The 26584-nt window shown below is 41.7% G+C and overlaps 1 protein-coding gene across 8 annotated transcripts in view; it reads left to right on the forward strand.

Annotated features, from left to right (window-relative positions):
- The window catches only part of REPS2 (RALBP1 associated Eps domain containing 2), a 144424-nt gene that overhangs the window by 80066 nt on the left and 37774 nt on the right, over nucleotides 1–26584 (forward strand). For 5 of the 8 annotated variants that reach the window (XM_073356118.1, XM_073356140.1, XM_073356151.1 and 2 more), the window contains exons 10-14: nucleotides 9352–9418; nucleotides 11448–11522; nucleotides 16735–16777; nucleotides 19247–19402; nucleotides 20775–20911. In XM_073356118.1, the coding sequence (XP_073212219.1) occupies nucleotides 9352–9418; nucleotides 11448–11522; nucleotides 16735–16777; nucleotides 19247–19402; nucleotides 20775–20911 (478 nt within the window). The remainder of the gene's footprint in view (nucleotides 1–9351; nucleotides 9419–11447; nucleotides 11523–16734; nucleotides 16778–19246; nucleotides 19403–20774; nucleotides 20912–26584) is intronic. The other 3 variants (XM_073356169.1, XM_073356179.1, XM_073356189.1) reach the window with 1 other exon arrangement.

Consider the following 26584-nt stretch of genomic DNA (forward strand, 5'->3'; position numbering starts at 1 on the left):
AGGGACCGAAAGGAGAACGCAGTGTGCCAGAATGAAGCCACGAAGCGACTCTTAAAAGTTATGGAGCACCAAGCGGACAATCTCCAGGCGCTACTGCCACTGCAAACAGAGCAGCTCCGTGCCTGCCCTGTCCTGCAGCTGCTGTCACAAAACTCTTTCCCATGCGCCCCCCCAGACACCACCAACACACTCTTATTAACCTCCTGGCTCCAGTCTGTACCCATGGTATTCCATGCCTGCCCCGTCACAGTCCAGCCCTGCGGACTCCCAGTACCCACTGCACTCAACACCCATCTCTCTGCAGTTTAGCCCTGCTGAAGTACAGTACCCGCTGCACTGTACTCCAAAGGAGAAGGTTCCATGTGATACCTGGACATACACAAATCTTTAACCATCCTGGGGCCGCACCTCCTCCTGGGACCCTCCATTCCCCCATCCCCCACAGTATTGATGTGGTTTTTTTGTTTGTCTCTGTCATAAGTATAAAGGGAAGGGTAACCACCTTTCTGTATATAGTGCTATAAAATCCCTCCTGGCCAGAGGCAAAGTCCTTTTGCCTGTAAAGAGTTAAGAAGCTCAGGTAACCTGGCTGGCACCTGACCCAAAATGACCAATGAGAAGACAAGATACTTTCAAATCTGGAGGGGGAGGGAAAAGGCTTCTGTCTGTCTGTGTGATACCTTTGCCAGGAACAGATCAAGGATACAAGCCCTCCAACTCCTGTAAAGTTAGTAAATAATCTAGCTAGAAATGTTTTGGCTTGTGATATTCGCTGTGCTGGAGAATATGTGTATTCCTGTTTTTGTGTCTTTTTGTAGCTTAAGGTTTTGCCTAGAGGGATTCTCTGTGTTTTGAATCTGACTGCCTGTAAGATTATCTTCCATTCTGATCTTACAGAGTTGTTCTCTTATCTTTTTTTTGTTCTCCTAATAAAGATCTGTTTTTTAAGAATCTGATTGGGTTTTTTGGGTCTTAAAAATCCAAGGCTGGATTGTGCTCATCTTGTTTATTCTCAAGCCTCCCCAGGAAAAGGGGTGTAAGAGCTTGGGGGGATATTTTGGGGAAATAGGAACTCCAAGTGGTCCTTTCCCTGTTCTTTGTCTAAATCACTTGGTGGTGGCAGCATACTGTTCAAGGACAAGGCGAAATTTGTGCCTTGGGAAAGTTTTTAACCTAAGCTGATTAAAAATAAGTGTAGGGGGTCTTTCATGTGGGTCCCCACATCTGTACCCTAGAGTTCAGAGTGGGGAAGGAACCCTGACAGTCTCTCTCTTCCAGTTGTTGTTTTTAATAAAAGAATTGTGTTGGTTTGAAAGCAATCTTTATTCCATTAATTGAAAGCAAACAGAGCCCTGCAAAGTAACAGGCAATTTTCTTAAACCTTCATAGTGCATCGTCTGCATCAATCACAATCACCTCCTAGCATTACAAGCACTGCACTCCTGAGCATAGCAACAAATATTAGTGGCTTTCAGCATAAAATTGCTGCCTCAAGGCATCCCTGATCCTTTTGGCCCTTCTCTGCGCCCCTCTAATAGCCCTAGTCTCTGCCTGTTCAAATTCAGCCTCCAGGCGCTGAGCCTCAGCAGTCCAGCCTTGAGTTAAGCTTTCTCCCTTCCCTTCACAAATATTATGGAGTGTACAGCATGCAGCTGTAGGCATAGGAATATTGTTATCGGACAGGTCCAGCCTCCCATGTAGGCAGCACCAGTGGGCCTTTAAATGGCCAAAAGCACACTCAAAAGTCATTCTGCACTTGCTCAGCCTATCATTGAACAGCTCCTTGCTGCTGTCAAGGTGCCCCATGTATGGCTTCATAAGCCACAGCATTAAGGGGTAGCCAGGGTCTCCCAGGATCGCAATGGGCATTTTGATTTGCCCTACAGTGATTTTCTGGTCTGAAAAGAAAGCCCCTGCTTGCAGCTTCCTGAACAGGCCAGTGTTCCAAAAGATGCGTGCATGATGCACCTTTCCAGACCAGCCTGCGTTAATGTCTGTGAAACGCCCACAGTGATCCACAAGCGCCAGGAGAACCCTAGAGAAATGCCCCTTCTGATTAATGTACTTGGAGGCTAGGTGGTCTGGTACCAGAATTGGAATATGCATGCCATCTGTCGACTCCGCAGTTAGGGAAGCCCATTTGTGCAAAGTCATCCACAATGTCACGCATGTTGCCCAGAGTCAGGGTCTTTTGGAGCAGGATGCAATTAGAGGTCCTGCACACTTCTGTCAACACTCGTCCAATGGTCGACTTTCCCACTCCAAACCAGTTAGCAACCGATCGGTAGCAGTCTGGAGTAGCCCGCTTCCACAGTGCAATCACCACACACTTCTCCAGCAACAGAGCAGCTCTCATTCTCATGTCTTTACGCCGCAGGGCTGGGGCGAGCTCATCACACAGTCCCATGAGTGTGGTTTTCGTCATCCGAAAGTTCTGCAGCCTCTGCTCGTCATCTCAGACATGCATGACAATGCGATCCCACCACTCAGTGGTTGTTTCACTGACCCCCAGAAGTGGCGTTCCACTGTGGTCAGCATCTCCGTGAATGCCACAAGCAATCTCGTGTCGTAGCTATTACGCGTGACGAGATCGATGTGAAACTCCTCTTGCTTTTGTAGTTTAGTTTAAGAAATAACTCCACTGCCACTCGTGATGTGTTAGTGAGAGCGAGCAACATATTGGTCAACAGTGCGGGATCCATTTCTGCAGATCGAAGAGGCAGGGCGCGCAGATGGTGCCAAATGTGGACGGAAGCACAGGGATTGCTGGGATGCGAAGCAATGTATCACGGGGCATTGAGACAGGACCCAGGAAGCCCTGCAACTCCCTCCGCCTTCCCACAACTCTTAATGGCAGAAGAGGAAGAGACGTTCTGTGGGATAGCTGCCCAGAGTGCACCACTCCGAATACCACTGCAAGTGCCGCAAGTGTGAACACGCTATTGTGCAGTCAGCTGGCAGTGTGAATACACAACAGCGGTTTCCCTTCAGTGCCTTCTGAGCAGCACTGTAACAGCCGGTGCTGTAACTCTGCCAGTGTGGACATACCCTTAGTCTCCGGGTCTATAAACTGAGGATACTATTGCTTCCCTGCCACACAGGGTTGTTGTCGATTAATGTTTGTATAGTGCTTTTTGAAGATAAAAACTATCTCGTAAATATTTTTTTTTTCAAAATGTATATATGTGTGAGACAAGGTGTCACTTTCTAAGGCACTGCACAGGAATGCTGAATTATGCTAAATTCCCCCTAAACTCAGGTGCTAGAACCCTATATGAAGATGTAACTATTGCTGGCTTCTGCTAGCAGATGGATCACTTTAACTCCAGACAGGATATAAGAGGGATTTGAGTGTCTTATTCTGATGCAGAGGGAAGTAGAGGCTGGGACAGGGGAGGTCATGCAGGGAAAAGCCTTAGCAAGAACCATACTTGAGGAAAAAGTTTAGGCAGAGATGCGTGTGTCTTTATGGTTAACTTACCCCCTTTCTGCGGTTTGTTTTATTGTAAGTTTGGACTGTATTTAATATGCGCACACTTTATTCAGAGCATGCTGTGAGCTTCTACTTACAGTAGGCTTATTATATTTCTAGGAGGGTGTAATGCCTCATCCAGTCCCACTGAAGTCAGTGGGAGTCTTTCCACTGACTTCAGTGAGCTTTGGATGAGCCCTTACTCTACAGTACTTTTATCATCCAGGATCATGTGGAACTTGCTGCTGCATTGATTTACTGAGGCAAATAGCTTAGTAAGTGTTCACATAAAAATAAAAGATTAGATTTTTATGAAGGGCAATACTGCAATTAAACTAGCTAGAAAAACAAAAGGAAGGTTATTAGCCCTTATGCTTCAGGGTATAAAGCTAATCAGCAGCTGGGGTCAGGCGAAGCTTCCTTTCACAACTGTACAATTATGCATATTATGTATAACTGTGATGCTAGTTGCAGTAGGAGGCAGGCTACCAGACTAGCCTGATGATTGGTCCATTCTGATGCACCAGTTTTGTCAGTGGGCAGGTCCCCTGTTTGTCCCCATATCTCCCAGCTGACACATTTTAACTCTCACCCCAAAAAAAAAAAAAAAAGCTCTAGCTCATATAACTCTTTGATTTCAGGATCCGCCTTCATTTCTGTGAGATTATTATTTTTAAGGTATTAACTTCACAAATTATTACCCAGATGTCCAAAGCAACTTCTCCTAATTCTGCAGAGTGGTGATGAAATTTGCTCCCTGCTAGTGTAAATGCTGGGACATATATAGATATTCATTTTATACTTCAGAAAGCTCAGGGTTTCTCCTTTCATATTCTTCTTAAATTTCCTAATATTAAAAATATTATCCTAATAACCTGACTCAATAAAATTCCATAAGCCAATTTAGCTGATCCATAGAAAGTGACATTTATGTTTGTGGATTTGAATGTTTACACAATAAAGGAGTAAACCTATAAGCAGGGGTCTCAAACTCAATTTACCTTAGGGCCAGTGCCAGTCCTCAACTTCTCCCAGCGGGCCAATAATGTCACTGAAGATGGTTTTCAGAAAAGAAAACGTTTATATTGTATTTTTTTTATTTCAAATTTCTTAGAAATAATAAAACTGTCCTACAACTTTATATAGTTCTTCGCCAGCCAGAGTTTTTAGTGTTTGCCAGACACCTGGCAATGCTTCAGTTCTGTCAGTCTGTTGATGTTTGACCTCAGTGACTGAGCGGTTGAAACCTTCAGGATTGCAGCAAGGTGGGCATCAGATGGTTGTGTTCAATATTTTGACTTGTTTATATTCATTGTGGAAAAGAGTGATGCTGCCTCCATGGCTGACTCTGCCCAGCAACTAATGATGATGACTCTGCGCAGCGACTAGTCATGGTCCCTTTCCCCCAGCCAATGGGAACTCCGGGGGGCTGGGCCTGCAGCAGACATTGCCAGCAGCGTGTCTGCCTGCATCTCTCCTCCACGGGCCGCAGTGGGGAGGTTCTCGGGCCACAGATGGCCCGCAGGCCGGGACTTTGAGACCCATGTTCTAATGAGTAGATTTGCTGTACAATGAAATCGCATGTTTTTAGAAATTCCTAGTATAGTAGAAGCGGTAGTCGTTGTCACACTGTCTGCAGTGGCTCATAACCCTAAGTGCCTACCTCGGGGCAGAGTGTCAAAAAACAGGGCATATATCCCAAGCTGGTGGTATGTTCTATAACTAGATTTCACCAAGCCAGTAACAAATGTGAACTCCCGAATCACTCTACCACTCTACCATGTAGTCACAGACTGGACTTTGTGATGAAACGGTCACTTAAACCAAAAATCACACCACATCAGGTTGCTCCCAATCCCAAGTGATCAACTGCTTACCCCAGATCAGTTGGTACTGCAGAGGTTACACCAAAGACAATGCTGGCAGCCAATTCTGTAGTAAACTAACTGTAGGTTTATTAGCTAAGAAAAGGAAATGAGAGTAATTGAGAGCTAAAAGCAGGTAAAATATAACAGGTGAGTCACTGTTTGTAATTCTAAGTGGTGGCAGTGATGTAATAAACTGCCAGTCTCCCAAAAGTCTTTTTAGGGTACCCAGATTGTCTCTGGGGATCTCTGCTTTGCATCTGGTACAGTTCCCTGTAAAAGTCCAAACAGTCCAGAGATGAAGGATCTTTCCATGAGTCCATATTTGTAGTTTCTTCACTCCGAGAGCAAGCTGACAGTCTCTCTACCCACAGTGGCTTTTCTTTTGATGACAGGGAGTGAAGAGCCATCATACATAATGGCCACTTGCTTTGAAATTAACATTTTCTGTTTAAGTCCTTCACTGGCATTTCACAAGATTTCTTTGTTGGGCTATTTAGTTACAGGGGTGTACACAATGAAAATGTTTGCTATTACATTAGAACAGGAACAAATGAATGAAAATAATACAAGTAACATTCCTCTAATTTTCATGAAGTTCAAACACCTGAGTACACTCATACATTTACACTCATTTTGATCTATACTAATACAAAAGTCTATTGGTCTGTTGCCCTGATCTGACTGGGTCTGCCAGCATCACAGCAGTAATACTAAGAGTAGAATAGTAGTGATAAAATATCTGTTATCTAGTGGTAAGATGAAATCCTCCACTGGGCAGTTGTTAGCAGTGGGGGATACAGCAGAAGATTTTCAAAATGCCATATTGTAAGTTAATTTTTAATTTAATTTTCAAGATAAGCTTTTGAGCACCCCTGTCTGTAACTCACCAGGCTCTGTCTTGCCCTGTAAAACAACCTGCTTAACATAACCACCAAATAACTCCACTCTCCCCAACCTATGAGCTGTTTCTTTGGTAATTAGGTCCCACATTCACGAGGAGCTGGGTATTCTGCTTCTCTCTTCCTCATTTCTCTGGTGTGAGGGTGTACAGTGCTGCCTGGAAACGTGCCAAGAAATACTTTTTCTCTATTAGCTGGTTCATTTGAAAAAAAAATTGAATTTATGGAGGTCTAGCTATTGGGTGAGATAGTGTCATCTGACCATATTGCAGTTGATTAGACCATTTGACAATCAACAGGATCAGCTCTTTTCTTCTTGTCTCTATCTCTCCCACCTTCCCACCCCCCACCCGCCAATCTGTGACCTACAGTATTTCTGTTGAGCTGTAGCAGCCAGTGCTCTCTAGGCTTAGATGTGCCCAATTATCCATGATTAATGAATTGTAAAACCTTGCCTCAAAACTGACTCGAAATGATTTTGACTGAAGTGTTCTGATTTTTTCCTGACTGATGTTTTTATTTTGAAAAATAATACACTGTGTAAATGTGATTCAGAAAGAGAGTAATTCATCATTGTCTCTGGGGAGTGCAGTGATTCACTTTCATAATTTAATTTGTGGTTCAGCTATTCAGGAAATAGAGTTCATACATGTGATCACAAGAGACTGAACATATTTTATTACCAATGCAATCAATTATGTGTTTTCTTCCTGTCGTCTTCCCTTTCCATCCATGATAAATTCAGGTAGTTTAAAGAGCATCCTTATTTGTAATTGCTGAAATACAGTACAACAGAAATGATTTCTTGGATTTATGTATGAAGAGGGTTATGACAGGAGATGGGTCATGTGGATAACAGACTCTTTCAAAGGCAGAGAGTTTTAATAAACTTGAAATATCAATTAACAGTTTCGGTATGTTTTGTAAAGGAGCAATTCATTTTCATTTTTAACATTAAGAAGTACTATCTGCCCATATTTTCTCTCTTTGGTTTTCTGAGACTCTCAGCACTTTCTTTCTGGTCTGCTATATTTTCCTCTTACATACTTTCTCCCTTTGTATCCCCTCTCCTCCACACACATCAGTGCTACTTCCTTGCAGCAAATAGCTTGGGAGACAAGACAGATTTCTCATGAGGTCGATGAAACTGCCAGCAGTTGCTTTAAGCTCCTCTTTGAAACAGCACCTGACCCAAAGTCCATTGAAATCAACGGAAGTGTTTCCATTCACTTCAATGGGCATTGCTTCAGGTCCTTAGCCTTTTCCTCAACCTTTATGATTTCTTGACTCAGAAGGTGGGGGAAAAGCCAATCTGGAGTTTGGGCCTCTAGTACATTGCAGCTAGACCACTATGGTTGGATATTTAGGCTCTCAAAACATTTATCTCTAGCATCCCAACATGAATCTGAAATTCATTGTAGATTTTGATGATGGTGAAAACTGAAGCTATTGAACTGTAATAGATTTTTCTCTTTTCCTCCCCAATGTTTTCGCCTTTGAAAAAAAAAAAATCAACTTTAAACTGTCCATGAAGGTCCAACCAACTCAGAGCCGTTGATTCTCTTTGATGTGGCGATCTCTATTGTTGAGCCAGTCGGTGACCAATTTTTTTTTTTATTCTACCATATTATTGTCTATGTGCACTAGAAAGTATTATAGTCACAATCATGGTTAATATAGAGATTGACATTTGTCCATATTTTTTCAAAGCACCTACACAATGGATTTGCATGTTACTTCCACTGAAATCTACAGGAACTGTGCTGCGAAAAATCCACATGCTACTTCATAAAATAGATCTCTAATTCCTAACCATGAATTCAGTCCACATTTCTGTACCCACTGTTATGGGCCTAATGGATTGAAACCTGGTCTCATGGGCCTGGCTGTCAATAACAGCATCCACAGGCGTCGACTGCGTGGATGCTGCAAGGCTGGAGCACCCACAGGGAAAAATTAGCAGGTGCTCCACACCCACCGGCAGCCAAGCTCCCCCCGCCTCCTCCCTTGATTGCACCGCGTTCCTGCTCCTCCCTCTCCCTCCCAGCACTTCTGCCTGCTGTCAAACAGCTGTTTGCCGGCTCTCCGGTAGGGAGGGGGAGGAGCGGGGGCACAGCGCACTCAAGGGAGGAGGCGGGAAAGAGGCGGGGTGGAATGGCGGCGGAGTGGAGGTAGAGCAGGGGTGGGGACTTGGGGGAAGAGGTGGATTGGGGGCAGGGCTGGGGGCAGAGAGGGGTCGAGCACCCACTGGTGGGAGCAGAAGTCGGCACCTATGACAGCATCAGTAAGCATGTGAAGAATTTTGGGTTCTGGCATTGCCTTGCCCACTGAATCCCAAGTACTGCTGTTACTGAGATAAGTAGCAGAACAGCTCCCTTTTTGGTGAGGTAACGAGCAGAGATTATAGGAGTAGCAAATGTCCACATTATGGGGTATTACTGTAATCAAAGAAGTTGACCTCATTTGTCAGAACTGGGTTAAAGTTCCTGGTCTCTGCCACGGAGGCCTGAATTGGGATCATGGAAGTTGTGCCCTATGGACCCCAGCTTTCCCCACTTCAGAAGTATTCAGTGAGAGGAAAGAGTAGGCCAGAGGTCAGTTAACTCATCAGGAAGATTTCCTCACGCACAAGAGGCACAGGACAGAGAAGTCTGGCCCCAACTTTGACTAAAGAGGCTATTCTGATCATTGTACTGTTTCTGGTGGAGGGGAATTTTCAACTAGTGTAAAGCTGATAGAGCTGGCTCCCCACACCTTGCACAGGGGGCACATCATCAGAAAGAAGAGGACAGAGCAGAATTCTGCTCCAATATGAGAATTCTCAGCTGGCTTACGGTCCCTTAGGCACTATAGCCAGCTGTTGCAAGTTATAGCTGCCCCAGGCTGCCCTTTCTAATGTCAGGACTGCAACTGAGGCAGCTTGAGAAGCAGGAGGCTATAATTGTCTTCATAATGACCCTCCCCACTTCTTCGAGTGTATCTGGTGCAGGAGAGAATATTGGGCTGTATTTCTGTTAGTCCGCGTGCTTAAACATTTGACTATGGAAGTGTTTGTGCATATTTGATACAGCAATCTGTATAATAAATCAATCTTTTTTTCTTCTGTGAGAAGACATCGGTTGAGGAGATGCCTGATAAATCTGCCCTGACACAAGATGCAGATAGTGGTGACAGTCAAGGTATGAGAGCAAAGTGTCTTGTCTTTTTGCTTCATTCATTAGGTTTTAGGTGTAAATAAGCGCTTTATACAATTCCCTTTGCTAACAGAATCTGTGCAAATCTAGCTTCTCAGTCAGTTATGCATTTATGTAAATCTGAAAGAAAGGTTTGTAACAGTAACCAAAGAGAGGACGTACTGACAGCAACAGAGCTGAAGAAAAACAAAATGATGGTCAGTTATTTTAAAATGAACCCCTCATATTTGCATAACCTTTAAAACCCAAATATACCTTCTAAATGTATGTTGGTCCAAATGGGCCTAATGTCATACTTTTTGCCTAAGACTTCAACAAGAATTTTGCTTGAGTAAAGAGTGCAGGATCTCGACCTTAAAGGTAATAAAACGACAAATGATGATTTCTTTTAGGCCTGCCTCAGATCTGCCTCATTCTCTGTAGCTGACATACTTAGGTAACAAGGAAAGCCTTTAGGTATGTAATGGTCCCATAAGGATGAAGTTTTGCTTTATGCATATTTACAAATTGTTTTCTATATGATTATGGAAATCTACCTCTTTTTCTTAGCCAAGGCACAGTTGCAGGCATGGAAGGTACACTTGGTCTTATTCTTTAAGTTATTACTATAAATGGGATTCAAAAGAAAAGGGAATATTCCTTCAGGGTGCTGCCCGGAAGGAGAACTCCCAGATAGAACCGGATGATTTTTTTGTCAAATAGTAAATTTGCCAAAAATGCACTTTTGAGGCACTGAAACTTTTTGCGAATTTGCCTAACTGTTTCAAGGGGGAAAATTAAAATGTTTTATTTCTGCTTTTTGGTTTTGAAATGTTTTGATTTTTCATTTTGAAATGGCATTTCATTTTGAGATTGTTATTTTAAAACACCCCAAAATGATTCGGAACAAAAAATTCATTTTGGTAAACTAAACATTTTGTTCAACCGGAACAAAATGAAAAGCTGAAAAAGTGGGGTTTTTTTTTTTTCAGTTTTGCATTTTGTTGAGGTCTAACGCAATGTTTTGTTAAAATGGAAACAGATCCCCCTCCCCCCCCCCCCCCCCCCGAAATTTTTCGGTTTGGCCTCTGAACTGAAAAATCAATTATTTGCTTAGCTTTACTTTGAGGAGTCAGAATTCTGTAGCTCAGGATGTTTTAAGCGAAACAAATTCTCATTCATTTCCATCATCTCACAGATAAATCAATTCTGCATTGTCACTTAATTGTATATTTAAACGTATATAGTAGTAGAAATAGAGATGGGAATGAGGTAGCAGACTACGTCCACATAAATTCCTTTTACTCAGGACATATTGCAATGAAGTGAGTTTCATCCATAGTGATCCCGTATAATACAGTTCTCAGCAAAACGAGTACAGCTTTTTTGGTTGGTTTTTGTTTTGCTCACGTCCTTGATGTGGGATGTTTTAGGTGTTGGTGGAAAAGGGATATTGTGATCTAAACCTTTGCTAGAGGAGTAAGCCCAGAGGACCGGGAGCTCCTGGGTTCTGATCCTGGCTTGGTTGCTGACTCACTGTGTGCCTTTGGGCAAGTCACTTAGACCCAAGTTATCAAAAGATTTTGAATGCCTCAGTTTTTAGGTTTCTAGCATGAGATGCTTAGGTCCTAACTTTCAGAGTTACTGACCACTGAACATGCTCAGTTCCATTAACTGGAGTTGCAAGTGCTCAGCACCTTTGAAAATTGTGTACTCGGTCTCTCAAGTTAAACACCCAAAAGCTGAGGCACCGAAAATTTGTGATCGGTTGGCAGCTTGGGCCTAGAGCTCTCTATGCCTCACTTTTTTATTATTATTATTTATTATTATTATTATTATCATCATCATAATTAAATAAAGATAATAGTGACTTCACACTGTTGGTTTGAGGAATAATTTACCTAATGTGTGTACATTTCTTTTCAGCATGTATGAAATATTATTAATAGGGCCTTCATCAATGTTGAGAGCTATTGACTTTTGTTTTCAAGTACATAATTAATTTAAAATAACTTTCAATTTATTTTTAATTAAGCTCTGAACATAAGCACTACTGCCAAAACAATACCAAAGGATTTTAAACCATCTCAACACTTGTCTGTCAAAACAGGTAAGAGGAGAAAATTTTCATGTTTTATAAAAAAATTAAAATTATATATATATGTATATATATATTTTTTAAAGAACTTGTCAGCTAAACAATTTTCTTACCAAAATAAGCCTAAATTTGTTTTATTATTTCATTTCACTGGTAATGTTCCTTTCACTCTAGTGATAATTTTTTATAATAAAATTACTTTTAAAAAATGATCGCATGGGTTAATGACCATTATTTGCAAAATTCATCCAAATTAGGATTTGAACTTGTCAAAAAGGTTCATCTACTGTACCTTTCTTCTGATTTTTATTTTTTAATAGAATTAAAAAATCTTTTATTAATTTCTTAAGCACAAAGGACATTCTGTAATATAGCATATTGTAAAGTTCTATTTTTTTCTGTACATTAGATTGGTAGAAGTTGGTAATAATATAACTGTTGATGGAAATCCTTCCCAAACTCAAAGTAAACATTATATCTTGCCGGTAATGATTCTGAACAGTCTTCATTTTCACAAGAGCTGAGTACCCATAATGCTCAGAGAAGTCAATGAGTGCTCAGCAATTTTGAAAACTAGACCTTGTGACAGGAATTATGATGCTATAGGACTGGCTCCACAGTTCAGGCTGGAAGTAGCTTTCCTTTCCAGTAGCTTCCTTCTCTTTCCCACCCCTATCATCTGAGAAAGTTTTATTTCTGGAATGGCATATGTCAAAAATCGCTTGCTTGGTCCAGAAACTTCATTTCATTTAACCTCAGTGAGAACTGGTGCCTTTAAAATTAACCACCCAGCCTTCCTAAAACTATTCCTTGCAGAACTCTGAATATTTGAAAACTTTATCAGGTCTCAGTAGAGCTTATAAATCTCAGTGGTTAACCATTTAGGTATTAGTGCAAATCTGGGTTTGCCCTTTTAAAAAAAATTGAAGTTTCTCATCCTTTTAATCATGAAGATATCCTTGATTAAGCAAACTGACCCCAAGGGCCTGTCTTAGCAGTTGTGCCTTAAAATTCAAGTTTATTAATGGCCCCTCAATAGCTGCGTGCCTCATTTCCGACTCTGTTTTCCTGGCTCCTTCCCAAACACTTGGTAACTGCCAGATTTCCTATCTTGAGCTCATGTTCTTGACTGATTGCTTGGTCTCCTGCATACATACTTCCCTCTAGGGAGGAAGAGTTAGTGGCAGAATGTTCATCTTTCTCTCTTTGTACTCCCGCAGGGATTTCTGAATTTCATTTTAGCAGGACTCCTGGCAATACAGCTATTGCTTAGGGGCAGGTACCTGTCAGTCTCCAGCACTCGGGCCACACCAGGGCCAGCAGCCTCTTCATCTCTGAGTCGCCCCTCTTAGGCTTCCCGGCTACAGAGGCTGCCGCTGCCTTGGGCTCGGGCCACCCAGCTCCCCCCGAGTGGCACCCGGTTCCTGCTGCTCTTGGCCAGCAGGTGCGGGGCCCCAGCCAAGCCCAGCCCCTTGCATCTCCTCCGCGGTGGCGCCCCCCGCCCACGTCCTCAAGGGTGGCCGCGGTGGCAGCGGCCAGGAACCTAAGAGGGGCGACTCAGAGATGAAGAGGCTGCTGGCCCTGGCGCTGCCTGAGCGCTAGAGACTGACAGGTACCTGCCCCAAGCAATAGTGTAAAAAAAAAAAATTGGGGCACAGCTTTTTGGTGCCCCCAAATCTTGGCGCCCTAGGCGGCCGCCTGGTTCACCTAGTGGTTACACCGGCCCTGCGTGCAGGGCTCTAATTGAGATAAATAGGGAAAGTTCAGTTCTCTCTTGGAGTTGTTGATTCAGGCTGTCTGCCTGTGTTATAAACTCAGGAAGGACAGCATTTCATTGGTTCACATTTGGAAGGTTTTCTTCACCATCATAAAGATTAGTAATTTGAAGCCAATGCAAACTGTTTGATTCAGCACCTTTGCAAATCGGGCCACTTATTTAGGTGCCCCTGTGAAATTACATTATTGAATGTGGGCACCCACCTTTAAAAAATTTGGTCTTTAATCATTTCCAAATGACAGTTTAAATTCTGCTCTTGTTGCTTAAGCCAAGCAAGAAGCAGCTCAGTGTGTTGCAGACTGTGTACGAGTGTTTTAGGATAGTCAAGAAATACTTGCAAAAAGAAAAGGAGTACTAGTGGCACCTTAGAGACTAACCAATTTATTTGAGCATAAGCTTTCGTGAGCTACCGCTCACTTCATCGGATGCATTCAGTGGAAAATACAGTGAGGAGATTTATATACACACAGAACATGAAAAAATGGGTGTTATACACACTGTAAGGAGAGTGATCACTTAAGATGAGCTATTACCAGCAGGAGAGGCGGGGGGAGAAAACCTTTTGTAGCGATAATCAAGGTTGGCCATTTCCAGCAGTTAACAGGAACGTCTGAGGAGCAGTGGTGGGTGGGGGAAATAAACACGGGGAAATAGTTTTACTTTATGTAATGACACATCCACTCCCAGTCTCTATTCAAGCCTAAGTTATTTGTATCCAGTTTGCAAATTAATTCCAATTCAGCAGTATCTCATTGGAGTCTGTTTTTGAAGTCTTTTTGTTCTAATATTGCAACCTTTAGGTCTGAAATCGAGTGACCAGAGAGATTGAAGTGTTCTCCGACTGGTTTTTGAATGTTATAATTCTTGACATCTGATTTGTGTCCATTTATTCTTTTATGTAGAGGCTGTCCAGTTTGACCAATGTACATGGCAGAGGGGCATTGCGGGCACATGATGGCATATATCACATTGGTAGATGTGCAGGTGAACGAGCCTCTGATAGTGTGGCTGATGTGATTAGGCCCTATGATGGTGTCCCCTGAATAGATATGTAGACACAGTTGGCAACGGGCTTTGTTGCAAGGATAGGTTCCTGGGTTAGTGGTTCTGTTGTGTGGTGTGTGGTTGCCAGTGAGTATTTGCTTCAGGTTGCGGGGCTGTCTGTAGGCAAGGACTGGCCTGTCTCCCAAGATTTGTGAGAGTGATGGGTTGTCCTTCAGAATAGGTTGTAGATCCTTGATGATGCGTTGGAGAGGTTTTAGTTGGGGGCTGAAGGTGATGGCTAGTGGCATTCTGTGATCACTCTCCTTATAGTGGGTACGATAACACCCATTTTTTCATGTTCTGTGTGTATATAAATCTCCTCACTGTATTTTCCACTGAATGCATCCGATGAAGTGAGCTATAGCTCACGAAAGCTTATGCTCAAATAAATGTGTTAGTCTCTAAGGTGCCACTAGTACTCCTTTTCTTTTTGCGAATACAGACTAACACGGCTGCTACTCTGAAACCTGTCAAGAAATACTTGTTTCTTCCTTTCTCTTTTCAACCACTTTAACATATTAGCTCCATTTACTGCATGGCTTTCAGTTCAGTCTTCAGCCTCTAAAGCAGACCACACTCGTTAATTTTCCAAAACTGAACAAACTCCAAGACATTAGGTTACAGGCCAAAGGTCCAGAATCTGCATTCTAAGGTTCCAAAAAAAAAAAAAAAAAAATGGAATTGGGAATTGCTAGTGTCCCTGACCTTTCTTTTGTGTTTTTCATGTGAGATGCAGGCTTATGTGCATTGAGGCAGTGTTACGTTTTCTGGAGGTATCTGTGCAACTAATGATTGCACATACAAATAAACTGTTTTTCTTATTTAGGAGAAAAAACCCAAATAGTTCTCCCCCCTCTCTCTCCAGGCTGGGTGTCATGGAATCTTAGTCTTGAATTTCCCGACTTTCACTTGCTTAAAAAAAGGCCTCGACCATAACACTGCATTGATGTAGTTCTTTATTTAATACAATAAATAATCAGTTCAAAATAGGATTCTGTCTTCTCTCTATGTCCTCATGTTCACCTCAACAAAACATCATTTGAGGACTCTGATGTCAACCTTCCATAAAGTTTTGTGGGGGGGATCTGAAGAAAATATAAATATTCTAAAAATATGGTTCACCTTGAAGGATATAAAATGAGAAGGCAAATCTTTCAAAAATTATACATATAATTCAATAGTTATCATTAATACTGTTAAAATTGGGTCATATGATTGTAGAAATCTGTTGCTAAAATTGTATTCTATGGGTGTTTCAAACCTAAAAAAAGATATTCATTATTGTTCATTGTTAATGGTAATTCCTTCTCCTCTCTTCTTTTAGTTGCTAGTAAGAGTTGGTTACACTGAGTCAGTTTGTTGATGACATTAATCTACTGAGAGATTCGTTCATAAGTGGTTTTCTTATTGAGCATTAATCACTACCAGTTGCATCTGTATATCCTCCACGCAGAGCCTCAGTCAATAGTGTACAAGCCATTCAAACAACTTCTCTTGTGAGGAAAAAGTGCATGTTTGTGGATCTACATTATGTTGCCTGCTATCTTATTTGTTCTGCATGTCTGTAAACCCCCCAATTGGTATGTGCATACAAAAGAATAATACAAGCCATTAAAAAGTCAACATTTGCCAACTGCTACCACAGATAGAGCCTGTGTAGGAAAATCTATGGTAAAATCAGATAGATATTGGAGTGTGGTAATTGTCTGCAAAATACTGATTTTTCTGAAGGTAACAAATAGCACTGAAAGTTTCTCCCTAGTACCATCCCTCTGGGTTCTCTTTAGCATTCTATCTAGTATAACAATTTTTTTAAAAAAGGAACTTACCTATCTTAGACTTTTAAAATTGTTTACACTGGTGTAATACCCCAAGAATCTTTCTTTTGGGGAAGTAGATTTGAAAGCAAGCACAAAGTGACATTTCTCAAAATTACTTTTTGTTTAGAGAGGAGACTAATAGAAAGGGATGTACATATATAGGGAATGGTTCCAAGAAGGTAAATCATTCACTGCTGTTTTTCATGTCTCATAAAACAAGAAAAGTAAAACTGACTAAAGGCAACAAATTTAAAATCAATAAAGGAAATACTTTTTAAACAACTCTGAAACTGTGGAACTTATTGCTGCAAGATATAACTGAAGCCAAGAGTTGGAATAGCCAGTCTCAATGGGACTAAAAAAAGAACTAGAGGATTTATGTGGGTAATGAGAACATCCACTTTTACAGATGGGGAGTGAGGTGTGAAAACAATTGAATCCTCATTATTATGCAGGGATAAACATCACTCTGACATCCTCCATTTGTTTGTAATTAATTCTAACTATCTATCATTCTGCAGATAAAGAAACCTCTTCTTTTTTAAAAAAAAAATGTTTTTAACAAGTAATCTGTTGGTTTCAGTTGTTCAGGAATCGAACACACTCAAGGCAAGACCAAGATCCAGGTACTTGTTTCTATTTCTGTCAAAGAAATATTCCCATCTGAAGAGACCTTCAACAGTGTATTATTTAAACATCAAACTGTTTAGGAATGAAGGTGTTGGTGTTGCATTTTATTAACTGTGGTGGAAATAGACGCCAGCCTAATGTCATGTAGGGAGATCGGTCATCATCCCATTTCAGGAACAGTCTCAAGACTTCATCTAATTAAAAGTTGCATGCTACATATGGATAGCAACATTGGACAATCTAGAGAGCACCAATAATGGCAGCATCTGATGCGGCTGACTGTGTCCTGTCTTTTGAATTGTGTACTATCACATCTAACAGTAACCGGTTGGTGTGTAGAAGAACATAGTGTATGGTTCATATAAGAATGTGGATTAAAAATGAAAGCTGCTAATGTTGGTTACTTGCAGGGAATGAAAAAGGCAACTCATGTCTGAAAATATTGTGTAATCCAAAAATACAATAACTGGGTTAAGCATTGTTTTTGGCTGATCAACATTCTGGTATGCCCACATCTTATATTCTACTTTAGGTTGTCTATTTCAGTCGGTGAGATTAAGTACTTTAGTGCTTCATTTCTTTCTCTAATGTATTGAATGTGTAATCATGAGTCTCTTCCTCATAAAGCTTATAATTAATTGAACAAAAAGGAGGAGGAGGAGGAGAAAAAAGTAGCCTGGCAGAGGAGGAGGATATACCAAAGAGTAGGAGAAACTAAAAGAAATAAACGCTTTGAAATTAAACTAAAGACTGTAGAGAACAAAATTATATGCTTGACTGTTTAGAGTTTGTTTCAAGGGTTGTAGATGTAGCCTCTTACGCCAGAAGTTGTAGAAGTACTAAGCAGACTTCTCTGCAGCAGATGTATTTTTGCTCCCAAAATGACAGTAAACTGAGGGGAGGGAGGGAAAGGAATTTGACTGGTCTACTACAGCAAAGCAGTACACTGGTGCTGCAGACAGATAGTATTTGCAGAGCAGAAGTTTGATATACTTCAGGGTTGGAAAAAAGTATTGAGAGGGGAAGAATATGAATTTATGTCTAATCAGATAGTAAAGTGAGTAGTAGAAAATTAAAACAAGGAAAAATGCACTTGGGATGGGTACGCAAAAACTGGAAATGAATTAGTCGGAGAAGAGGAACGCAAGGTTGATGTGATGTGATAAGGAAATTTTTACTTCTGGAGAGCTGAGTTTACCTTGCATAAGAAAATGTGATTTCGTGTGTGTGTGTGTGTGTGTTCTCAGTCCCTACTAGCTGTTTAGCACATGGCAGAACCACCATGTAACTAGACACAGAGAGAGTTTTTTGGTCATGAGTTGTACATTGGAATAGAATGGCAGGGGAGGGTTGAGAGACATGGCTGGCAGAGTCTGTGTCCAGGAAGATTGCACAACACCTGCACGCTTTGTGCCTAACTCAAACTGGAGCTTTTATTGTCTTAAAATTCACTTAATTGTGTTTTAAAATCATAAAATGGGAAAAAAATCTTAAATTACTTTGAAAAGAAAATCACGTGACTAAGGGTCTTCAATGGAATACTTCAAAAGTATGAAGTAAGTTCATTTTTAACCTCAGAACCCCTGTCTAGCATGTATTGCATAAAACCCACAGGCCTGTATGTGTTTGCATGTTCCCCACTGTGCCTGATCCACAGAGGATATGAGTAAAGCTGTGTAAAGGACAGAAGTTCCATTTTGCAAAGGATTTCGAGGTTTCAGAATTTGGCTGTTTCAATTAGGAACAAAACCTGAACATTTTGAAATTCTCTGCAGATGAAAATTCAAAAATTTCCCTCCCCTCCTTTTTGATTTTGTATTCTATTACAACAAATGTAAAAAATTTGGAAACGAAAAATGGAAATGTTTCATTCAAATAATGTTGCAAGAGGATATTGACTATTTTAAAACTAAAATTCCTGCAAAATAGACTGTATTTCGATTTTGATAGAACTTCATATTGTGACAGAATATGGTTCCCTTGAAGTTTATAAGACCAACTCTAGATAGGAGTTCTAACTCTTAGCCTAGTTCAATCTATAGAGATTCATGCTTTTAGTTCTGGAGGTCCCCGGTTCAATCCCTGGTGTCAGTCAATATGGTGGCCTTCAAGTACTGTAGCATTGTATTAACTCTGCAAGGCCAGATGCATTTTTGTCTCCTAGGTACTACTTTACAGTTCTTTACTGCATGAATGATAAAGTATAAAGCTGCCTATCCCCCCCCCCCAATATATCTCCCCTTCCATTGTTTATTGTATATATTTGAAGTACAATATTTTAAGGGCCTAATCCAAAGCCCTCTGGCTTTAATGGATTTTGGATCAGGTTTTAAAGGAGTAGGGTTGGAGGATTCTAAACCCTGGGCTGAAAAATGCAGTGGAAGCAAAGGCAACGTGTTGCATGTGAACTCTGAAACAAGTTGGGTTTTACCTCATATGTTTATTGGTTTCATCAAAAATATAAGATTGAAGTTGCCGGCGTCCAACCTGTTAACAAAGAATTGTCTACTAACTGCTGCCGATTTGGCAAAAGCTGCTGATCCCTTTACCCGTTGGTTGGAGTTTTTGCTGGTTGTAGACAACTGTTTTTTTGTCTTGCCTGCCATGCATAATGTGTTACAGTAAGTATAACACTTCATGTTGTCAGTCCTGATTTGAGTAAAGTCTGCAGCCTTGCAGAGAAAACTTGTGACTCCAACAGCAGAAAAATATTGGGCTCCACTCAAGATAATGAAACTTGTTACAAGTGTTTAGAAAATACATTGGATAGTGCACAGACAGTATCACGAAAATGGATCATTGCTCCTAAGAATAGACAGTCACATTCCAGTTTAAGGCATGGTAATGTGAGTGCAGATAGTTTTGCCCTGTTGTCCTACCACTTAATTATTAGTTTAGACCCCCAAATTACCAACTAGCTAGCTCATGGGCTGAAGGACACTCATGTGACCTGAACCAGACAGTTCAGATTGTCTCTGCTGCAACACATTTAGGGCAAAAAAAACCTGAGCTTGTCTAGGCTGCTTGCTCAAGGAGGTACAGATTTCTCCTCCCTGAGCCAGTGAGGGCAGGCAGTGTTTCTAATACTGCCCTCCCCCAGGAATTCCATTAGAGGAGGACAGCTTTTTAATTTCCCCAATGGTCTGTTGGAACCCCATAAACAGGTGCTGTGAGGGTGAACTGAATAAGACTGGGCCCCGTTTTGGCCATCCTGCTCAGCTGCAGACCCTGGAAAGGAGATGGGGTGTAGGCATATTGCACTGTTACAGATCCTCTCAGGGGGATTTTGCATTGCCAGCAGCCCTGTGCCCTGGTGGGTTATGCTGGCAGAATCCATCAAAACTGCAGGCTGCAAGTGGTCTCCTGCCAGGATACCTTGTTGTTTGAAGTACTATAACTTATGTTACAGTTAAATGCAACATTTTGGCTACATTTCTTTATTTTTGTGCTTTTCAGAATTCAGCCATATTGTAGGAAATAAATATCATAGCAAAAATGCTTCAGAAGCAAGTTAGCACTTTTAATATACTCCTAGTGGCAGCCAGAGCCCAACATGTTGAGAGTTCAAATTAAAGTTTATGGAGAAGGAGAGGAAGAAAGTCAGTAGAAAGGAAAGAAATTTTCACTCAGGTGTATTCAAGATAGTTACTACAATTATTCTGCTGTTGGCTGAGGTCACATGACCCTCCAAGTTAAAGGAGTGGAGCCTGAAACTATAAAACTAAAACATTGAGGCTAAAAGGCATTTTTAACACTTGTACTAATTCTGTGGCTTGAAAAGTAACCCTCCCTCTCTTAAGAGCAATAATACCCTCTGTCTGTGCCATCTAATATTATATCCCACCGCCATCAGCTGCCCTTTCAATCCATGAGGCAATGATTTTCCACTGTAAAGCTCAACTCCAGTCAATATTCACTACATTTGTATAAATGAATAGTCTAAAAATATCAGTTGATTTTATTTTCCTTTGAGATTCTTATATTTTCCTTTAGGTCCTATTCTAGCACATCTATTGAAGATACAATGAAAAAAGGGGAAGAGCCCCCTACACCTCCACCAAGGCCCCAGAAATCACATTCCAGAGCCTCTTCCTTGGACCTAAATAAAATCTTCCAGCAAAACACACAAGGTAAACATTCTTATTGCTTATCACTCAGGTAGTACTGTGATAGGTGCTTCAGAAATACATCTATTCTAAATAGCTAGCTATCTTTAATAAATATTTACATACACAACTGTTAATGTTATCAATATATTTCTGCATCAGATGAGATATATATATATATATATACACACAGAGAGAGAGAGAGAGATATGCGTCAGATGTTGAGACTATTATCTTTATATATATCTCTATAGATAGATAATTTTTTTTCTTTGTTGTTCACTGAGGCTATGATTCAGGAAAGGATTTCTTTTCGGGAAAGCAGAAAGTCCCATGGAAGCAAATGGGATTTAAGCACATCCTTAAGTGCTTTTCCTAAATAGGAGGCACTTAAGCACATAGTTTAATAGCTAAAATATTGTTGTTAGAAAACATGTATGGTAGCACAACATTATTTAATGTTATTAAACAACACAAAAAGTTTAGTATTGGTGTCAGCAAGTAGTAAAATTATACAATGCTGGTGCATACAATCTGATCTTTTCTTCTTATAAAACTGTTCACTGATGACTAAGCTTTCAAGATAACACATTTTTCAAACATAGCCCAGCAGTTTTTGCAATGAAAGAAAGCAGCTGGAACAGCTTTAGTGTCTTGAAGCAGAAGTTTTCCAAAACTGATTGAGCAAGATATCCTTAGGTACGGTTTTCTGCCCAACATCAGTTGTACAGGCCATTAGTATATTTACTCAGGGGAAAATAGGTGCATTTCCGCATAGGTTTGTACATAAAAGGATCTTGCTTTGGTTCAATAATACCAATATAAGACTTGGGGTTTTTTTTAAATGAGATTACTAGCTCCTTTCTTACCACATTGTCTTTGGTTTAGCAACCTGACAAAATTAATCCTCTTTGCTAGGTTCACCGTGTATTATTTTTGCTGCCCTTGGCACACAGCATGTTGGTTTACGTGTGCCCACTTATATGTATTGTTGAGCTTTATTCATTCCTGGAAACATCATGGTATGTTTCAAGTACAAGCAAAAATGTCACTTAAATACTTACATGAATTGGCAACATCTTTCTCTCTTCTTTATGGCCTCACTTAGATAAGAAACATGCCCATTTTTTCTCCAAGGCTGTACATAATATGGTCCTGGAGAAAGGGTGTTCCAGGGGTGACCTGTTGCTCTGTCACGTGGAGGGGGGGAACATCATGGAAGGGATATTCTTGCCTTTGGGCTATTTTTGGACTCTTTTTGTAGTGGCCTTCATTTCCCAGTTTGGGTAAGAGGCTCTGAATGAGAGATTTTCCTGCTTTCTGATCACTGATAAAAAGAGCAGTTTTGCAGGCTAGGTGATGGTGCAGTGAGGAATGTTGGTGTTCCTGTTAATGGTTGCATCCTGAAGCAGCAACAGTCCCTGTTTGGGGAAAGCTGGGAAAGGAATGGGTTTGAAAAATGTGTCATTCACCAGGATTGACCTCACACTTTCAAAAGTCTCTGACACACTGCTGTTTGGGCTCCTGAAACAAGCCACAGGAGGCATACAGCTGATGGTGTTGGTGAGTGTTCTCTGTGGGTACAATGTGCTTTCCCTCTTGTGTCATTGCATGTGTTGGGAGTCTGCCTTCAGATTCTTCCTGTGGACTTGAATTTGGAAATAATATATGGAGAATAGCACGGGCCAGCAATGGGTGAAGTATTCCTCTGAATTTTGGCAGGTGTTGTGGCTTTAAAAACAGTCTGCATTGGCTATCTGCTGTCCAGCTGCTCACAACATTTTCTGCCTGTCAAATCCATTGAAGAGTTTTCTTCTGGACTGCAGTCTGGGCTAACTTCTGTGTTTTTGGCAATGATCGGAGTCCATGTTACAGCAATGCAGTTATCTTTGAAATGTAGTGCTTTTGTATAGTATAGTCTGGAATGCATTTTATTCGCTGTTTAATTTCAATTCTTCATTACAGTTCTTTAATTAATGCCTGTGTGACATAAAGTTTATTTGTTTTGGGAAGACAAGCAGCTTTGGCCAAGTACTGTAGTTGCAATCATCAATAAGATTCCTGAGTAGGTGGAAGCAGGAGAAAATATAATTACAGATTAAATGTATGTTGTATCATCTATCAAAACAGCCACATAAGTATTTACAAATGAATTTGTGACTGGCAGCTTCGTTGCTGATTTGCTTTTGGAACTCAAGTCCCACTGAGAATATTCTTGCGGTACAAGATACGTGGAAAGCAGGCACCATTTCTTTCATGGGTGTGTAAGCAAACAGTCAGTGGACTCACTTCTTCCAAAACTACTATTGGATGTTGGTTTCAGCCATAGTAGTCAGTAACTCAGGGCCAGCATTTTGGTTGCTCTACCTCAGTCTGTGTAAATTAAATACCATGTTTTCTTAGTAAGAATTGGTCAAGGTTTTTTAGCTTTTATTTTTATTTTATTATTTTATCTTAGCTTATGTAGGTTTGAGGGCCAGATCACAACCTACTATTTATTTTATTATTGCTGGGCAAAAAATGGAAAAAATTTTCATGAAAGTGTTTGCAAAAAATGTCCCCTTATTCCATGAAAATGTTCAAATTTCAAAAATTCTTGACCAATTCTAATTACTCGTAGACTTTAAGGCCAGAAGGGAGCCTCATGATCATTTAGCTGACCACCTTCACATCGCAAGCCACAGAACCTCTCCCACCACTTCTGTAATAACTTCTGTATGTGTTATTGACATCCTCCTTCGATTGCAGTAATATCTTGGGGCTCCATCTTGCTAGGCTCTAGGCACACACAATGAAATGTTGTCTCCTCCAAACAGTGTACAATCTAAGTAAAATAATTCTTTTGTGGAGGAGACCCTTTAAGCATGGATCTTCCCTTCCCCATATGGAAAAGAGGGTCAGTGGCTTTCTGCAGAGACTTCTGAGGCTCTGGCAATCCACGGAAAGGAAGAGATGGGCAGTGGCTAGGGCTGGGGGAGTATGATTGGGGCAAGAGCAGGGACGTACATGGGGTTGCTCTTTGTTCCCCCGCACCAGCATGCCCTTAAGAGTTCCTCACAGAAAACTAATACAACCAGAAAATGTATTTGCCACATTTCTGTGGATTTGAGATTTACCACCATCCATACGGACCCTGGACTTCAGGAAAGCAGACTTCGACTCCCTCAGGGAACGGATGGCCAGGATCCCCTGGGGGACTAACTTGAAGGGGAAAGGAGTCCAGGAGAGCTGGCTGTATTTCAAGGAATTCCTGTTGAGGTTACAGGGACAAACCATCCCGATGAGTCGAAAGAATAGTAAATATGGCAGGCGACCAGCTTGGCTTAATGGTGAAATCCTAGCAGATCTTAAACATAAAAAAGAAGCTTACAAGAAGTGGAAGTTTGGACATATGACCAGGGAAGAGTATAAAAATATTGCTCGGGCATGTAGGAATGTTATCAGGAGGGCCAAATCGCACCTGGAGCTGCAGCTAGCCAGAGATGTCAAGAGTAACAAGAAGGGTTTCTTCAGGTATGTTGGCAACAAGAAGAAAGCCAAGGAATGTGTGGGCCCCTTACTGAATGAGGGAGGCAACCTAGTGACAGAGGATGTGGAAAAAGCTAATGTACTCAATGCTTTTTTTGCCTCTGTTTTCACTAACAAGGTCAGCTCCCAGACTGCTGCGCTGGGCATCACAAAATGGGGAAGAGATGGCCAGCCCTCTGTGGAGATAGAGGTGGTTAGGGACTATTTAGAAAAGCTGGACGTGCACAAGTCCATGGGGCCGGACGAGTTGCATCCGAGAGTGCTGAAGGAATTGGCGGCTGTGATTGCAGAGCCATTGGCCATTATCTTTGAAAACTCATGGCGAACGGGGGAAACTCCCGGATGACTGGAAAAAGGCTAATGTAGTGCCAATCTTTAAAAAAGGGAAGAAGGAGGATCCTGGGAACTACAGGCCAGTCAGCCTCACTTCAGTCCCTGGAAAAATCATGGAGCAGGTCCTCAAAGAATCAATCCTGAAGCACTTGCATGAGAGGAAAGTGATCAGGAACAGCCAGCATGGATTCACCAAGGGAAGGTCATGCCTGACTAATCTAATCGCCTTTTATGATGAGATTACTGGTTCTGTGGATGAAGGGAAAGCAGTGGATGTATTGTTTCTTGACTTTAGCAAAGCTTTTGACACAGTCTCCCACAGTATTCTTGTCAGCAAGTTAAGGAAGTATGGGCTGGATGAATGCACTACAAGGTGGGTAGAAAGCTGGCTAGATTGTCGGGCTCAACGGGTAGTGATCAATGGCTCCATATCTAGTTGGCAGCTGGTATCAAGTGGAGTACCCCAAGGGTCGGTCCTGGGGCCAGTTTTGTTCAATATCTTCATAAATGATCTGGAGGATGGTGTGGATTGCACTCTCAGCAAATTTGCGGATGATACTAAACTGGGAGGAGTGGTAGATACGCTGGAGGGGAGGGATAGGATACAGAAAGACCTAGACAATTTGGAGGATTGGGCCAAAAGAAATCTGATGAGGTTCAATAAGGATAAGTGCAGGGTCCTGCACTTAGGACAGAAGAACCCAATGCACAGCTACAGACTAGGGACCGAATGGCTAGGCAGCAGTTCTGTGGAAAAGGACCTAGGGGTGACAGTGGATGAGAAGCTGGATATGAGTCAGCAGTGTGCCCTTGTTGCCAAGAAGGCCAATGGCATTTTGGGATGTATAAGTAGGGGCATAGCGAGCAGATCGAGGGACGTGATCGTTCCCCACTATTCGACATTGGTGAGGCCTCATCTGGAGTACTGTGTCCAGTTTTGGGCCCCACACTTCAAGAAGGATGTGGATAAATTGGAGAGAGTCCAGCGAAGGGCAACAAAAATGATTAGGGGACTGGAACACATGAGTTATGAGGAGAGGCTGAGGGAGCTGGGATTGTTTAGCCTGCAGAAGAGAAGAATGAGGGGGGATTTGATAGCTGCTTTCAACTACCTGAAAGGGGGTTCCAAAGAGGATGGCTAGACTGTTCTCAATGGTAGCAGATGACAGAACGAGGAGTAATGGTCTCAAGTTGCAGTGGGGGAGGTTTAGATTGGATATTAGGAAAAAAATTTTCACTAAGAGGGTGGTGAAACACTGGAATGCGTTACCTAGGGAGGTGGTAGAATCTCCTTCCTTAGAGGTTTTTAAGGTCAGGCTTGACAAAGCCCTGGCTGGGATGATTTAACTGGGAATTGGTCCTGCTTTGAGCAGGGGGTTGGACTAGATGACCTTCTGGGGTCCCTTCCAACCTTGATATTCTATGATTCTATGATTCATACTGTGAAACTCTGGGTGCCACCAGCAGCTTGGGAATGCTGTAAGAGCCATGCTGCAAGGTGGAGGGAGTGTGCCTCCATGTGGGGGGATAAAGGATGAAGCTTAATATAAAACAAGCCAGGGCAATAATCACAGAATCGTAGGACTGAAAGGGACTTTAGAGGACATCTAGTCCAGTCCCCTGCACTCATGGCAGGACTAAGTATTATCTAGACCAGTGGTTCTCAAACTAGGGCCGCCGCTTGTTCAGGGAAAGCCCCTGGCAGGCTGGGCCAGTTTGTTTACCTGCCATGTCCGCAGGTTCGGCCAATCGCGGCTCCCACTGGCCGCGGTTCACCACTCCAGGCCAATGTGGGCTGTGGGAAGTGGCACGGGCCAAGGGATGTGCTGACTGCCC

This window comes from Lepidochelys kempii, chromosome 1 (genome assembly GCF_965140265.1).
Source record: "Lepidochelys kempii isolate rLepKem1 chromosome 1, rLepKem1.hap2, whole genome shotgun sequence".
NCBI classification, from domain to species: Eukaryota; Metazoa; Chordata; order Testudines; family Cheloniidae; genus Lepidochelys; species Lepidochelys kempii.